Source organism: Aethina tumida, chromosome 4 (genome assembly GCF_024364675.1).
Source record: "Aethina tumida isolate Nest 87 chromosome 4, icAetTumi1.1, whole genome shotgun sequence".
In the NCBI taxonomy this organism is placed as follows: domain Eukaryota; kingdom Metazoa; phylum Arthropoda; class Insecta; order Coleoptera; family Nitidulidae; genus Aethina; species Aethina tumida.
The window spans coordinates 3,153,784-3,171,742 of NC_065438.1; the positions used below are offsets into that span (position 1 = coordinate 3,153,784).

The window sequence follows — 17,959 nt, forward strand, 5'->3', positions numbered from 1 at the left end:
GTGTTATTCGCAAACAATTTGTGCTTAATTTACAAAAGTAATGATTTATTTGGTGTCTAGGTGTTAAAGCGAACAAATGAGTTAGATACAAAGTGAGTTTTATTGTAAAAGACTCACAAGTGTTATTATACGTTTACACTATATACATTAAGATTCGAAAAAATACATGTCGTATGATATGAATATATTAAATAATATCAAACAAATCATAAATGATTAAATTAAAACAATAAGTAACAATACTTTTTAATAGGTCATAGTATATCAGTTTCATAGACCTTTGAACTTTTTAAACTATTACATTCATTTTCATTGGGGTTGGAGTTTTGAGGAGTTGGATTATTGGTATTTGATTGATTGTTCAAGGTAGAGGGCGTGCTAGTTGTGGTTTTGGGAAGATTGGTCAACGATCCTGTAATGAGCGACGTGGACATTTGCAGACCCATCTTCTGCAGCAAATTCGATTCGCTGCCGGTCTTCTTCAGCAGTTGGTCCGGTGCCGGTGGTACAAACGCCAACGTGTTATTGCCTCTTTGGAGCTGCTGCAACCTCGCGTACTGTTCCTGCAAAGCCTTTTGCTTCTTAAGCAGTTCTTGGTGCCGTTGCTCCAGTTCTTCAGTGCGGTTTTTTTTGGAGCCGTCTTGGGAGTTGATGCTTTCGCAACTACTGCTTGTGCTTACTGATGCGAGTTGATCCAAGTCGGTTTGGGCAGCCTGTAGGTTGGAACCGATGTTCCTGGGTAAAGTCTGAGACTTGTCCTTGTCTTTTTCCTTCTTCTGCTTCGCGGCCAGATTCCTCCTGAGGGTGTGCAAGCCGAGGTTCTGCGTTGCTTGCTCGAACTGAGACTGGGGCTTCTCGGGAATGGTTTGCACGTTGTTCTGGTTGATCGGAGCCCTCGGTGGTAAAACTGGAGACGTCGGAGAAGCCAAGGGTGACTTAGAACTGGTCCGTGGTGGAGGAGGGGGCGGCACTCGTTTGCCCAAAGTGCTGATCGGCTGTGAATCCCCGCTCCCACTGCTCACTGTCCGCTCCGGCAAAGGGGGCTTCCCCAACTTACTTTTATCCCTCATCATGGGCTGAATTGGGGGGCTGTTGTCGGTGTCCGAGCCGCTGGGGTACGAGTGCAGACGTCTCAGACTTCCCGTCGACGTGCTGACCGTCAGGTTTTGCTGACTGGTCGGCTGGTGTTGCGGCGGATGCGGCAATAACGATACAGAATCGATTGAGCCGCTGCGACCGATCTCTGACATGTGCGGGGGATGTGCACTTTTGCCGGGTGGCGGCGGTTTCGCGAACGTTTGCAATTCGTCTAGCAGAGCGTCGAGTGCGTTCTCCGGACGTTGTTGGGAATTGTCGCCGCCGATGCCGCAATCAGGGCCTCCCCCGACAGTTGACGGTCCCACGGAGCAGTTGCCACCCCCGCCGCCGCTGGCACACTGAAATCAAAATTGATCGATAATAGGATTTTATTGGGGTGGAACGTCTTTGGTTACCCACTGCTCTATAGTCTAACAAACAAGACCATCGATTAACAATCATTAGCCTTTATTACACCTTTTTCGGTTGCAGGATTGGAATTAGTAGAAAATAGTCCTTTGACTTGTAAATTTTTTCAAGAATCCATCATTAAAAATTAAGCTAGTTTTTAGTAAATTAAGTAAGAGGAACACAACAAAAATCTCAAAAGAGTGTTAGAGGAAAATAATTTAAATAAAAACCTACATTTTTAAAATTAACTGAGGAGTTTTATTATTTATATTACTATTTAACAAGCAGATGATGACACCCACGTCCATTTTCTGCCTTTTGCAGCTATTATCTCTCAGAATTAAGCCAAAAATAAAAAAAGGTTATGGAGGTGGTTCCATCTTAAATGGGGCACATTTTATTCCTTATTTTGATGTAAAAATTTGTAGATTGTGTGTTAATTTTTTATGTAATAAGTACTTGATTTTGATGATAATTTTATGTACATATATAGTATCAGCTGGTGTCACTATTATGTAATATTTTATTGAGCAAAACTTTTCACCAAATTTTTATTTCTATATCTATATTTCAAAGTGGCTCAAGTTTTTTACCTCACAATAGATATTTAAAAAATAAAGTTGCTTCTTAAGAAATATTTAATAAATTTGTACAAGTTTTCTTTTTTTAGTAATAAATAATTCAGTGGTTACAATATCAAACACTTTAATTGTTTGACCATGAATATGCAGTGATCTGTTACATTAAATTACACATATGAGCCAAGTGAAAGTTTCCATATAAACATAAAAAATGTTGGTTGAATTGAAATTGCACTGAACATAAATTTTAATTATGGATTCTTCATAGATACAAATTATCTGTGACATTCCCTTCAGCTAACTAACATGTTAAAACTATACATTATGCCACTGATTCTAAACGATTCTTTCACTTTAATACTTAAATAGATCCAGTAGCATCTGTTCTATGTGTGTTGAATGAATTAAAATCCAAACAAAACATATGCTCTATGCTATATACAACGCGGAACGGTTGTACTCTACAAAATAGCTGAAAAGAAATGTAGTAAACAAGCAATTTAGTTCGTGATTAAGATTTATTCCATATATCGAGTAGTGACAAATGCAAGTAACGTACAAAGGTAATTAGTGGTAGCTAAATTACACGGACTCGTATATCGTTGTAATTTATGCGTATTCCGCCAACAACACAAGAATGTGTCAATTCAATTTTGAAATATATTTAAAACATGCAAAACATTCGAACACTGGAAGAAAGATTTAAAAACTGTGGTTCGATTGATGTGATTAAGCCGCATGTCGGAACCATTTATTAAGTACAGAAGGATCACTTTATTCACACACAGTAGTGTCAGAATTGAAATCATCGTAAGCCACATTAATTGTATATACATCATTTCTATAAGTAATTCTGGTGCAAGCAAGAAGGGGCAGGGGGATGTTACGGTATAAACATAAAAGTGCTTAAGTGCAAGAGAAAGATAAGAATAAAACCGAATCAGGCCATCATTAAGACATTATTAATACATACAAATCAATATATAAAATGCAAGCAGTATTAAAAATAAAGCATTACTCGTGAGAAGTTATAGCTTCCTTGAAGTTAGAGCTCCATTTCCAGTCGTACTATGTAAAAGACAAGAAATTGAATTACTAATTTATTCCGTTTGATTAATATTATTAAGTTAAACACATAAACATCGAAACAATAACATAAAATTACACTAATTAATACTTTCAACTTAGCACTTGGTACTTGGACTTTCGAAAGGACTTTTGTACCTTTGTAACGTCGAGATGATATGCGAGATTAAAGCCAATTCACCGCTGCATCGTAACGGACTCACACAGTATCGCCAATTAACTCACCTAAGCTCTCCCTAAACCTCACACTAAAAAATTTTCTGGTCCGCACGAATTTACTGCGTTGTTGTGTTTTTGGGTTTGTGACCCCTCAACAAAAATATTTCCAATACCAAAACCCAATATCCACTTCAATAAGTCAATAAGTGGAGTTTTGCTCAGGAAAAACTTTTGTTGAAAAGCAATTTCGATTTAATCCCGTCACGACTTGCATTTGCACTCTTTCAGTTTTCTTTCAGTTTGGAGTCTAACTTTTTGCTTTTTTTTTTTTGGGGGGGTAATTTATTGTGAATGTTCCTGGCACGGTTTTTTTATTACTTCCAAGGGACTGGAGTTAAGCGTAACTATGTAGCAGCAATCCAAACCATGCTCTGCGTTTGGAAGAAGTAATAAAAATTACGAAATCATTCGAACCTGGATATATTGCCTTGGCATCACTGCTAAGTTAAAAATATTTGTCCAAAACATCGAGAACATCCATTAAGAAACATCTATTAGTTTTATTCGTCATTTTCGTACTATTTACAGTCAGATGACTCCATATGTTGTGTTTTTATTATTATTTTAGTGTGGAAATTTTGATTGCCTGTATAAGTTGTGTCAGGGGGTGGTTTACTTGAGTTTTCACTACATCTATCTACATACATGTGTACTAAAGTGATAAGCTTGGGTGTGTACGTTATTTGGAGGGTTGTTGTGCAACACAGTACACGGGATTTCAATATAAATTTACATGTTTTAACATGAAGAATGCTGAAGTATAATATAAAGTCCACAAATGTCATAACTTACCAATTCGACAACTAGATATATTAATTAAATTTAATTAACGGTTTATTATGTGGCACTTCCTGTGGAACTAAAGCAAAGCAACACATTTTTGGATACAAAGGATTAAACAACCAATTGTAATACTCTACTCTAAAATTTACTTCAAATTACCAATTTTAACAAATGACATAAAACCATCTTTATTTTATGTCGTTTGTTGTGTATAATTTAATAAAAACACAAATATTTGTTACGAGTCACTTAACTACACATGCAGTACTGCCTGTTCTAACAAAATTTTGAATTGTGCCCTTGAATCGACGTAATTTCTTACTGTACTGTAATAATAATTTCCAAAAACGTGTTTCAAGAGACATCTTTAAGTTACTAAAGCACTAAAGCTAGCTCTAATGTTTATTTGTTACAAACATCTTTTTCACTTTTATCTATACTGTTTGGTGATCAACGTGCAAATTTTGTTGATTATTCACAACCATACTACCAAAATACCAAACAGTATAACTAAAATTGCATTTTTAAACTTACCTATTTCCATAAATTGTTCCTTTCGACATACGTTTAAAAAAGAAATCTTGTCTTATTTTCAGGATTGGTTTAGATAGTATCCAACATGATGAATGCCATGGAAATGACCATGATGATAATGGAATAATTAAAGAATATATTGATTAATGGTCCACTGGTCCACATAAAAAAACCAATCCAGATGTAAAGACATTTTTGAAATTATGGAAATATAGGTAAATTTTCTCGTACAATATATAAAAAATTGCTTGCTCAGATTTGAGTTTCTCCCTCATATCTGGACACACATTTTCTGATCAAAATCAGAGTCGTAGACTATTCATTATCCACAAAATTATTAAAAGGCAATTCATATGTTACACACAAATCAATACATTGATTTAATTATTGATTAAATGACAGTTACATGCGTTGGATCGAGGGGACAAATAAATGAGAGCACATCAACATCAAACATACCTTGCTTTGGGTGGATGACGTAGGTGTGATGGGGGTGTCTGGGGGAATTGGTGAAATCGGATCTTCGTTCGACGAATTGGGACACGGTAATCGTTGTTCTTGCACGCTCGCCAACCTACAACAAACAATTTATTGACCTTAATTAAACAGTTGTTGAATTTGGTTGTACCTTTTTAAGGTGACCAAAGTCCCGGTTAGCTTCTTGCATCGCCTTAAGGCGCTTTCCAGTCGTTCCGGCTCCTCTTTCAGGAACTTCTCCTCCCTCATGACTTTCTCCATTTCCGTATTTAGGAACGACTTCATCCCTTCTTGCAGTCGGGGGAACCTATTTAGGAATAGAAACTGAGAAATTAAATCTTGAGGAATGGGTGCAGTGTTACCTTAGTTTGAGGTCCGCCACAGTTTTTGAGCTTTTACTTAAGATTAACGCCATGTTTTCCACGTCCGACATGTTCACCCTGGTCTTCCTGTTGATGACGTTACTCCTCAACTCCTCAACCGTCGTCTCTAGGTCACCTAAGTCGTTTTCCAACTTCAACATCTCCTGCTTGTACAAGTCTTCGTCTCTGGTCAGACGTACACGTTCTTGGTCCATACCTGAACACCAAAACTAGTAATCGATAATGAACAGGGAAGGGAATTAGTTACCGGTTTGCCAAATTTGATCCTCCCCGGCAATCAGCATGGCCCTAATGTTGATGAAAGCATCCCTGATAGTCTCCTTGACTGAGTGGGCCTGAGCCTGGGACATCCTGCGTAAATTCTTCACCTCAGCACGTAAGTCCTTCGCCTTCTTCTGCAGACCCCTGAACTGGTTGTACATTTCGGGCGTCAGCAGCAAGTCCCGGTAAATTCGGTTGTCGTATTGGCTGGGCGACATTGCTGACGGTTTTGGCGGAGGCGCCGGTTTCAGTCGGTCCCTCTCTAAATTGTTTATTGGGCACGATTAAGTTTTGGTACGTGGTTATTAAACTATTTATTTATTATGTTTATTTATTGGGGGCCACGTGAAGTCTTAACATCATGCCATTGGTTAATTTAAACTACTGAAACACTAAAATTTAATTAAAAATGTACTTTTAATTAATTTAGTATGTCACATGACATCTGTCAGTGTCTAGGAAATGAAGAAACTATTTAGAAAATTGTATAAACATAATAAATATTCATGGGCTATTACATAGAACATGCGATTTCTTACATTATTTTAAATAATTTATTAAAACCAAGTGAGGTAATAGGAAGCACCATATCACTAACCTTGAGAGGAGGTTCTGGGAAGTGTCGATGATTTGATAGCAGGCTTAGTAGGTTTTGTGTCTGCTGCGAGGCATATATGTATCATATTAGTAACATGCAAATGAATTAAATGACATGTAATTGTAAAAGCACCAAGACTACTCCAGACCAGTAACTCATCACCAAATGATGAAGGTTCATTATATTGGAGAAGTTTAGTTGCCTTTAAAAGACTTAAAAGCATATTTTTGTTGACATAAGGGAAATGTACAAACCTGTATGTTGAGGACTGTGTTGTTTGGGCGAGTTCATGTCTGGAGGCTCATCACTAAATGATACTGATTTTTCAAATGATACCGATTTATCTAAAAATTAAAATTTTGAACACATGATCTGGTTATCGAATTATTGAAAGGCACTAAAGCAATATGTGTTTAGTATTAATATTATTAGTAAATGATAAAAACAACTTACGACAACCACTTTTACCCAATTTAGGCGTTTTATTATCTGTACGTAGATAACTGTCATCAGCTAAAATAAAAAGAACATCGGTTACAACAAACATGCTGTTAAAAACGCTTCAATAAATACCATGCTAAATGTTAGAGAGGCAGAACAGAATTATACATGGTGATGTTTTACATCATGTGCTACATCAATAAACACTTTCAAATTGGCTTTAAATGAGCCCTAAAACTTTATGTTTGACGATGTAGCATCCTGCTGAAACTGTTAAGTATTCGAAAAGTTTTTTGGGTGTAAACTGTTTTAGTTTTTATTTTGAGTCTTGGTGTCAGTCTTCGAGCAACACTCCCATTGTTACCCAACAATAATAACAGGATAGTTGAAGCAAAGTATTGTAATTTATTTGATTTTTTCTTGAGGCAACCTTGAACTGAAATAATCACATTTGCCTCGAGTCAAAAACTGACACATCAGAAGTCTCAACTCCAACCAATTCAAAGTCCATTTTAACAAAGCCAGCAGTCGTAACAACTCCAGGAAACGTCATAATAATACAATAGTTTAATAGAACGTGACGAAATCAACATCCTTACCCGATTTATATCCATCAGACCCATCACGAACGGGAACCTGCAAGTGCGGAGCCGGTTGGGTGAGCGCCTTCTGTACCAATCCGGTCAAATTGGCCAACTGTCTTTCCATGTTTTCCACCCGTAATCTGTTGATTGTAATGTCATGTTTCGCAAGTCTATTGTTTTGTGTCATTTCATACCGAGTCGCGTCGTATGGCACGGCAGCCGGTGTCGGAAACGACGGCCTACCTGAACCCCTGCTGGCACCAGGACCTAATTTGACGCCGTACAAGGAGTACGAGTCTTCGATCAGTTCAGTATCGCTGCAAATAATTTCAGTTTCAGTTTTACTCGACTTGCCTGGATCAGTAACCAACCTGACTTCCTCATCGATGACTGGAGTGATTGAGCCAGACCTGGTGGAGTATTGACTGTAGTACGGGTCTTCGTACCTCGAACTTCTTTCAGGAGAGGACATGTATCCATCTATTTATTGAAATAAATTGTAGTTTTGGCTTAATTTGTTACTAGGTTTAGTTATACCTGTGGGTAAAGGCTTAAGCCTATCTGCTGGTACGTTTCCGATTGCTGGTGAATATGTCCTCATCAGTGTGGCACCCCTGGTTAAGCTTGCTGTGGATCCCATGTAGTATGGCACGTTGTTTTTACTTGTGCTTCCCTGTAAACGAAAATACTTTCTTTAAAGGATTTTATTATTAGAAGGATAATATTAGTAAAGCAATGACGTCATAAACTTACTTATAAAACTGAATATCTTGATCGTGTCAACAATTAAATGTAATTTATTGTTAACCCAATTATAGTTCATGTAAAAGTTTATAAAAATCCTGACAAGAGTCATTGATCTGAAGTGATATAAGTAGAATGTTTCGAAATAATTTTGAAAGTAGTAATTATTTTTTTATAATTTTTTTAATTATTGTTCAATTACTATAAATATTTCCTGTGAAATTTTAACTCTTTAAAATTTTATTACTATTATTACAAATAGATTTAAAATAATTCTCAATTAAAACAATTTATTAAAAGTATTAGTTTTAGTTAAAGCTTTTATTAAGACTTTTTTTACAATCAATTGTAATTATATTCATATATTATTAATAAATAATAAATGAAGATGTTTAATATTATTTTTATTAAATATTGATTTAATTTAAAAATAATTGTTTTATTTATATAAAAGTTGATTTAAATTAAAAATAATCATTTTATTTAATTTAAAATTAGTTTAAATAAAAATAATTTATCTATTTAATTTAAAATTAATTTAAATTAAGAATAATTGTTTTATTTAATTTAAAATAAAAAAACAATTAAATATTATATATAAATTAATTTAAATTAGAAATAATTGTTTTGTTTAATTTAAAATTAACAGAAAAACAGATAAATATTAAATATAAATTGATTTACATAAAAATAATTTACATAAAATACAATTAAATAATAAATATAAATTAATTTAAATAAGAAATAACTGTTTAATTTAATTTAAAATAAAAAAAACGATTAAATATTAAATATAAATTGATTGAAAAATAATTGTTTTATTTAATTTAAAATTAAAACAACAATTAAATATTAATTATAAATTGTTTTAAATTAGAAATAATTGTCTTATTTAATTCAAAATTCATTTAAATTAAAAATAATTGATTTATTTAATTTAAAATTAATTTAACTTAAAAATAATTGTCTTATTTAATTTAAAATTAATTTAAATTAAAAATAATTAATTTATTTAATTAAAAATTAATTTAAATTAAAAATAATTGTTTTATTTAATTTAAAATTAAAAAAAAAACACTTAAATATTAATTACAAATTGTTTTAAATAAAAAATAATTGTCTTATTTAATTCAAAATTCATTTAAATTAAAAATAATTGATTTATTTAATTTAAAATTTGGTTGAATTAAAAATAATTGTTTTATCTAATTTGAAATTAAAAAAAAAACAAATAACTATTGAATATAAATTGATTTAAATAAAAAATAATTGTTTTATTTAATTTAAAATTGATTTAAATTAAAAATAAAAAAATAAGCAAAATAATTTTTGATTTTATTCTAATTTTTATTGCTTTATTAATAAAAATATTATAAAATTTCAATTTAATTTCAAGTTTATTTTATTATCAAAAATTATTTAATTTAATATTTAATAAAATATAATATTTAAACTAATTATTAACAATTGCGTGTATAATAATGCCATTGTTTAAAAAGTTCATTAAAATTTACATTAACTGACGTAATGAATAAAATGAATTAAAACTACTTTATAACAAATTACGTGTTAAATTAAATAATAATGTTAAGTAATAGAAATAAAAGCATAATTAATTTCTTTAATTTTTGACATTTATGTAATATTGCTAAATTTTAGTTAATTAAAAGATTTATTTATGCGCATACTAAAATCCAACACATTTTTTGTAAATTTGTTATAAATTTGAAATTTACAAACGGAGAAACGTTCACCAATTGGTTTTTATGTCGTATTTTACACTAAATAGTACTAAAATATAAATGGTTTTCGGAAAATTAACATTACATATAAATAATCATAAAATATCGTTTTAGTGAAAGTTAGTTACTTTTGAAAAACTTCATGTACATTATACTAAAAGCCCATAAATTAATCTGCAAATGCAATTATCTTTACCACCCATTCAACTTTCTATGAATATTCAAATCCTGGTTTAAGTTTAAAGGAACCACAGACCTTGACTTAAGCCCATTACAAAAGATCATACACCGTAAATTAAAACTAACAAACTATAAATTACTAGCCGATATTTGTTAATAACCTTGCAAAGTTTAATTTCTCGCATATTAGACATTGAATGTACGAACCATGCGTATTGTGTTTTTAAAATGAAAGTAACAGTCTAGTTTCGTGGGCCCACAATTAAATTGTTTAATAAGGCAATCGACCTGTTACTAAGCTTACGAAACAGATAATATTCACATTTCCAATAGTTGTCATAAGAAAATGCGAACTTATGGGCAAATTACAGTTTCACAACATTTAGTGTGGTGTATGGTTAAATTTTCTGGTATAATTAATCACAACATATCATTATTTATTTAGCTGTAACAAATTGTCAACTGTACTTTATTATGATTTTCAGTTTGAAACTATTTGAAATTTCATTTCAGGTCCCTTTGGAGCATGTTTTATAATAACAGCAATTACCATGTTTAACTTTACCACAATAACTATAATTATAGTTTCACATTTCCTATTACAAGTACAAAAACGTTCTATTTATTTATTATGACATACCTCATTTAAGACATGGTGACTTTTATTATTTAACTGCATCTGTAAGACTTACACCTTAAAAAACTATAATTATAGATCAATATATTGTGTAAGAACACATCTGTTTTTATTTTAAATTGACAATTTAGTGGTTCTGGGAATTTTTATTGATTTAATTATGTACCATAATTACAGATTGTAATTCAGTGAAATCGAGTAAACATATACAATGGAACAAACGTTTAATTTTACGCGTTACGAATTAGTAAATTCGTTTCTAACTGGAGAAATTGTTTCCTCAACTGCATTAATTGATTGTAAAAATTTATGCCCATCAAATTCTGCGTATTTTTAATAATTATTTTTAATAAATATGATGATACATTAATATTATTCATTAATATAATTTTAATGAGTATTATTGATTACAGATGTGAGATCGAGAAAAGAAATCACCTGACTGTTTTCAATCCATTTACATAAGTTAGTGTTGTAATTTTATGTGCAAATATTGTGGTTAAATGTTTACTTAATTGAATCTTTTTAATTAAATCAAATATTTTAAATTGACATTTAATACAGAAAATTATTTAAGTGAATTAGAACAATTGAAATTTATACAAAATTAACAATTTAGGAATGTAAGGAATGTAAGGAATGTTAGGAATGTAAGGAATGTAAGGAATGTAAGGAATGTAAGGAATGTAAGGAATGTAAGGAATGTAAGGAATGTAAGGAATTTAAGGAATGTAAGGAATGTAAGGAATGTAAGGAATATTTTAAATTGACATTTAATACAGAAAATTATTTAAGTGAATTAAAACAATTGAAATTTATACAAAATTAACAATTTAGGAATGTAAGGAATGTTAGGAATGTAAGGAATGTAAGGAATGTAAGGAATGTAAGGAATGTAAGGAATGTAAGCAATGTAAGGAATGTAAGGAATGTTAGGAATGTAAGGAATGTAAGGAATGTAAGGAATGTAAGGAATGTAAGCAATGTAAGGAATGTAAGGAATGTAAGCAATGTAAGGAATGTAAGGAATGTAAGGAATGTAAGGAATGTAAGGAATGTAAGGAATGTAAGGAATGTAAGGAATGTAAGGAATGTAAGGAATGTAAGGAATGTAAGGAATGTAAGGAATGTAAAGAATGTAAAGAATGTAAAGAATGTAAAGAATGTAAAGAATGTAAAGAATGTAAAGAATGTAAAGAATGTAAAGAATGTAAAGAATGTAAAGAATGTAAAGTATGTAAAGAATGTAAAGAGTGTTAAGAATGTAAAGAATGTAAAGAATGTAAACAATGTTAAGAATCAGGAATCTGAAGATTTTAAATCCAAAGAATTCAAGAAATCAAAGAATCCAAAAAATCTAAAGAAACTAGTGAATTTAATTAATGTAAGAGACAATAGAAGAATTACTTGACATTCAATATAATTAAATATTTAATTATTTACAATTAAAATAAACCTTTACCTTTCTAATTGTAGTATTGATTATAGTATTATATTGATTGAAAACGCAAATAAGAATATACATAACATCATTTAGATGTAGGAATAATTTTTAAATATAAGAAAAATATATAATAATATATTATTTAAGATTAATTCAAAATTTAATATTAATATTAAAATATTGATTAAAATATGGCAAACCTTTGACCTACATTTTTTAATTTGATAGAGTGGTTTATGATTAAATCGTAAAAGATTAAATCTCCGTGATACAATATGGGTGAAAACTATGTTGAGTCATTTCGTAAGTTGTTATTATGAATCATTTTTAAGGACACTTTGATTAAATGGTGTCGACTTCATTTACTCAACTGAAAACAATTTGTCTTGATTCTCAGACGGCCGTAAAAAATGAACGAAAGTTGTACCATGTTGATTGACTATGATGCATCAAATTGTGACGAATTGGAATAATAATAATTAATGGGAAAAGTAACCAATAAGGCCACAATAGGTTACACATCCATTCATTTCTTAAAGGTTATTCAGAAGTACTTTTACGACTTTAATTATGATTAGTATTAGATGATTGTTCTTTCAGACAAGGTGATGCACACAGGTGATTCACAAGCATACAACATTAGGAGCTCTCTAACCAGAAATCAATCATTGATGAAAGTTAGGTCTAATTATCTTAGTGGCCAATTTATCATATTAAAAGACAAAAAACTAAATGATTCAGGATCAAATTGAAGGCAATTCCGCTTTAGTATTTCAACCTTTTTGTAGTCTATAAAGTTGGATAATTATTCAGATTCTTAAACAAGAACTAATCATTTTCCAGCAATTAATTATTCCATACCATTAATCATAGATAAAGTCTCAGAAAATTTTAACCGTTTTTACACCCTGACATTGTATAACATAACAATCAGAAACTACAAGGAAATCCGCACGAGAAATCAAGGATAATAATCCATCAATTTGGTTAATTTAATAAGTGCAGGATTTGGTACTTCGACGTTGTATAACCGTCACTATTTAGAAGGAACTCCGTACCAGAAATCAAGGATGAAAATTATATCATTTACGAGACGGCAAATCCGGATTAACCAAAAGTGGAGATAATGGTTATGCGATGTGTGTAATAGATAAGTGAGACATGAGTGTGGCGCGCCTTTACGACTGTCCGTTGCGAATAAAGGGAAAGTGAAAGTAAATCGGATGCTGCTAGGTATAACAAGTGCAAAAGCATTTGTTGGTCGGTTATATCGCTCATGTCTTAGACATGCGACGTGCTTGTGAGTGAAGTGGGTGAGTGAGCAGTGAAACTTTTGTTGTGTTACGATTTAGTTGTTCAACGGATAAGAGACCAAACAACAGTGTCCTCTTCAGTGGGATATGATATTTTTGGTACACGTAAGTCCATTTTCTAATTTTATTCAATTTTTTTCCAAGTTTTCGTAATTGGAAAATTAGTGTCTTGTTTAAAAATTGGACGAATAGCCCAATTATGTTTTTAATTAATTTTTAATACTACAAAGTAATTTTATTAAAGAAAAAAATACTTTTTAGTTTGTACATCTTATCCACATCAAATTTTAACTGATGTCTTTTAATTACATAAATTTTCTCCAAACTATCCTTCCTTACCTTTACTTTTTATTGAACTAAAAATTGGTTTCTTTTTTAATTTCTATAATATTTTATATTTAACTTTTTGAAAAAATGTAAATTTAATAACATATTTAACTTTTTTTAAATTTAACTAATTAAAATCTAATAGTAAATTTAAACATTTATTATTATATTTATTAAAATTATATTATTATTAATTGTTAAAAATGCTATTTTTTATTAATTATTTTGAAAATATATTTTGAAATTTAATATTTAGGATAATCAATTAAATAAATTTTAAATATACTATTTAATAAAATGTTTTGACTAATTAATTTTATTTATTCCTATTTACAATGCCAAATTATTGTAATTATTAATTATTTTTTAATATTTATTAAATATGATATAATATTTTATATTTAACTTTTTCAAAAAATATATATTTATATTTTATTTATTATTTTTAATAATTACTATTTTACTAATAAAATTCTTATTGTAAATATATTACTTAAATAAATATTTAATAAATAATTAATTTTAATTAATTATAATATTTCTTAAAAAGTTTTTTTTAACATATTTCTATCAAAAAATATATTTTTTTATTTTATATTTTCAAAACATTTATTTTATTTTTTATATTTAAAAAAATCTTTAAAATCATGAATATAATTTTAAATTATTTATTTAATATAATTTTTTGACAAAATCAATGCTGAAATATATATTTTTTTATTTTAAAAAGAAAATGTAAAATTATTGTTATTATAAAATTGTGTAAACAATTAATAATAATTTTAGTTTATTAAAAGTTTTTTTAACATATTTTTATTAAAAAGTTTATTTTTTTATATTTTACAAAATATATTTTTTAATTTAATAATAAGACAAAATCAAGAAATTATTTATATTTATTAGAATAAATCAAAAAATTGTGTCCAATATTAAATTTTTAAAAAATATATATAAATTTAATGTTGAAATATTCCTTTTGTTTATTTTAAAATGAAAATGTAAAATTATTGTGTAAATATTTAATAATAATTTAATAATATTTAGTCTTTTTTAACATATTTTTATCAATAAATGTATTTTTTTACATTTTCAAAATATATTTTTTAATTTAATAATAAGATAATAAATAATAATAAGATAATTAAAAAAAATCAAAATCAAGAAATTATTAATATTTAATAGAATAGATAAGAAAATTCTGTCTAATTTTAAATTTTTAAAAAAATATATAAATTTAATGTTGAAATATTCCTTTTGTTTATTTTAAAATGAAAATGTAAAATTATTGATATTATAAAAATTGTGTAAACAATTAATAATAATTTAATAATATTTTGTTTATTAATAGTTTTTTGAACATATTTTTATCAAAAAATGTATTTTTTATATTTTCAAAACATATTTTTTAATTTAATAATAAGATAATAAATTAAAAAGAAAACATCAAAATAAAGAAATATATGTTGGAATAGATCAGAAAATTGTGTCCAATTTTAAATTTTTAGAAAAAAATACATAAATTTAATTTTAAACTATTTATTTAATATAATTTTTTGACTAAATCAGTTTATGAAATATTTATTTTACAATGAAAATGTCAAATTATTGTTATTAATTAACTAAATAACTAAAAAATGCGTAAACAATTAATAATAGAGGAAATTAACTAATTAATTAGCTTCATAATTTAGATATTAAATTAATATATGTTTACGGTTATAATTTTGCACTATGCTGGTTGAATAACAAATTATCCAACATTTCTTAATAAAATTTAAATAACGTAATCAGAACAAACATAATTGGATGTTACATTAAATATGAAATTATGTATTCTTTATGTTTACATGTGTATTAATTAATATGTTACTGAATTTACTACTTCATGAAATTTTATGTGTCATTTAATGACTTTAAAAGGTATAATGAATGAAGATTATTTGAAAAAACGATTTATTGACTAGTTTTATTGAATATATAAATACGTAATTGGAATTAATTAGTTTCAATCCATTTAAAAGAAGAATTTTCAATAATTAAGTTATAATGTCTTCATTCATTTCACTTTTCTCAGCTGAACCATATTTATCTTATTTGTTCAAAAATGTATATTTATATTACTTTCTACTGAAGTGTATCAAGTATGAATACCTTGATTTTATTTATTTTAAACATTAGAAACTTAATAACTATTTAAATGTTCTTCGCAGGTAACTCTCTAGAAAACATAAGATGATACTTCTATATTTGTTGTCACTTTTCGTATTCGTCAAAGCCGACTGGGACCCAGTAACGTTCTTTTCCCAAGAGCAAACCTACGACAACCCTGTATCAAATGGATACGCCCCAGAAACACTGCAGGGTTCTAACGACCAGTGTGGACTCTTCAAAGTGTCCTTCACCCAAGACTATTACGAACAGTACATAGAATACAAAGCTGACATTCCAAACCTTAAAGAGTTCACCCTTTGTTACTGGGTTAAGTTCTATAACCATAGTAATGACCACCCCATTTTTTCGTACGGAGATGAGAAACACCCACGTGAAATTTTTGCCTGGGTCTCCAACACTGATGAGTCGAGCTTCTTCAGCATGTCAGTCAAAGGACAAACGTTCTTCAGGCTGAACTACCCCCTGAAAGTCAGGAGGTGGTACCACGTTTGCCAGAGCTGGAACGGCAAAACTGGCGAATGGCAAATTTGGGTGAACGCCGAACGTGTGGGACGTGGTTTTCACAACAGGGTAAGTACTATTTTTAATTAAATAAAAACAATTTATTAATGATTGTTTTAAAGCTTGTGGGGTACACTATCCCCAGAGGAGGAACGGCCGTGTCTGGGCAAGAAATCGTGAAGAACGAGAACAAAGATTCCGTCGGCCTCCAAGGTGAACTGACAATGCTTCAGTTGTACAGTGTGGCCTTAACCGCCGGCAAGGCCCACAAAGACCACAAACATCATCACGCCCACAAATTTGACCACAACGGGGTGCCCATCACTACTCCACCTCCAACTACTCCGAACCCCAGGCCCACTTTACCCACGCACCCCCTTTTGACGTCCGGACAACTTAACCCGTCCATCAGGTTGAACATTGCTGGTCCACAACAGCAAGCTCAGCCCCAAATTGTGCCGGGACAAAACTTTAACGCCCAATATTTGAATGGGCAATTCGTTGGTAATTTGGTGTCGAGGCAATTTTTGGCTGCCCAACAACAACAGCAGCAACAAGTCATCCAACAACAGCAGCAGCAGCAACAGCAAGGGTTGTTCCAGACGTTGCCTGAGCAAAGCTACGTTGATGCCAACCTCCCAAACACCGGCTCATTCTCCAAACAAACCCTCACCATTGGCAACACCCAACTTCTGTCCAGCGGTGTGGAACATCCAGCAGGTCAAGTACAGTTCATCCAAGAACCACAACGACTGTTCAAGAGGTCCAACACCGAATCCAAGACTAAGAGCAAGAGGGAGTTGTACCTGACAGGCGCCTCTTTGATCGGCGAAGACGCAAACTTCGGAGGTTTGGCTACGATTGGCGAAAACCAACCGGTACTAAACTTGCAGCAGCAAAACGACGAACGTGAACCGGCCGAGGCCGAATCCAAGGCGGTGATGAACGTCTGCACCGGATGCGACGAGGAACCATTCGAAAAGGCTTTGGTCTTCGGTTGGAGGACCGTCACGAAGAAGTTGTACGGAGCCACGTACGCCCCCGCGATATCCCAATGCAAAGTCTTCTAAGTGTCCAAAGTTCCGACTGGTTATAAATAGTAGTTTAGAAATAACTCAACCAATGAACAATTACTTAAGTATTAGATGCAGTTTGTACGTGCTCTGTATAGGTTAAGATTTGCCATTTCAAGTACAAGTTTTCTTGATGTTCTTAATGCCCGTAAATGTGTTTTTGTGAGGAGATGTGATTTTATGGTGCCCGCAATAAAGTATTTATTTTTAATGTGTTTTAATGTGAAGGTGCCCCATTAAAGCTGATTTATTAACAAAAATTTACCATGAGTAACATATGTTACCCAAAGATTACGTGATAACTTTTAACAAATATATTGGAAAGTCAATGTCAAAGCTGTTCCGGTTTTGAATAATATTCTGGTTGAGAAAAATTTAAATATTTCATCAG

The 17,959-nt window shown here is 30.6% G+C and overlaps 2 protein-coding genes across 10 annotated transcripts in view; one reads left to right on the forward strand and one right to left on the reverse strand.

The window, feature by feature from the left end:
- Positions 1 to 169: 169 nt before the first annotated feature.
- Positions 170 to 17,959, reverse strand: part of LOC109599546 (coiled-coil domain-containing protein AGAP005037) — a 37,606-nt gene continuing 19,816 nt past the window's right edge. For 4 of the 9 annotated variants that reach the window (XM_049966808.1, XM_049966810.1, XM_049966807.1 and 1 more), the window contains 10 exons: positions 7,973 to 8,108; positions 7,451 to 7,915; positions 6,864 to 6,923; positions 6,665 to 6,754; positions 6,411 to 6,473; positions 5,799 to 6,074; positions 5,531 to 5,747; positions 5,320 to 5,475; positions 5,151 to 5,265; positions 170 to 1,436 (listed from right to left, as the gene is read on the reverse strand). In XM_049966808.1, coding sequence (XP_049822765.1) covers positions 255 to 1,436; positions 5,151 to 5,265; positions 5,320 to 5,475; positions 5,531 to 5,747; positions 5,799 to 6,074; positions 6,411 to 6,473; positions 6,665 to 6,754; positions 6,864 to 6,923; positions 7,451 to 7,915; positions 7,973 to 8,108 — 2,760 coding nt within the window. In that variant the 3' untranslated portion in view covers positions 170 to 254. The remainder of the gene's footprint in view (positions 1,437 to 5,150; positions 5,266 to 5,319; positions 5,476 to 5,530; positions 5,748 to 5,798; positions 6,075 to 6,410; positions 6,474 to 6,664; positions 6,755 to 6,863; positions 6,924 to 7,450; positions 7,916 to 7,972; positions 8,109 to 17,959) is intronic. The other 5 variants (XM_049966812.1, XM_049966811.1, XM_049966809.1 and 2 more) reach the window with 5 other exon arrangements.
- LOC109599547 (uncharacterized) lies at positions 13,487 to 17,752 on the forward strand. The gene is made up of 3 exons (XM_020015555.2): positions 13,487 to 13,600; positions 16,033 to 16,564; positions 16,618 to 17,752. Exons 2-3 carry the CDS (start codon positions 16,055 to 16,057, stop codon positions 17,563 to 17,565), a joined length of 1,458 nt encoding a protein of 485 aa, XP_019871114.2. The 5' UTR covers positions 13,487 to 13,600; positions 16,033 to 16,054; the 3' UTR covers positions 17,566 to 17,752.

What these genes read in the sequence shown, in the direction of transcription:
- LOC109599547 (XM_020015555.2), top strand. Translation starts at nt 16,055, where the DNA reads ATGATACTTCTATATTTGTTGTCACTTTTCGTATTCGTCAAAGCCGAC. An exon ending in GACGTGGTTTTCACAACAGG is followed by an intron (nt 16,565 to 16,617) that starts GTAAGTACTATT and finishes ATTGTTTTAAAG; the next exon opens with CTTGTGGGGTACACTATCCC.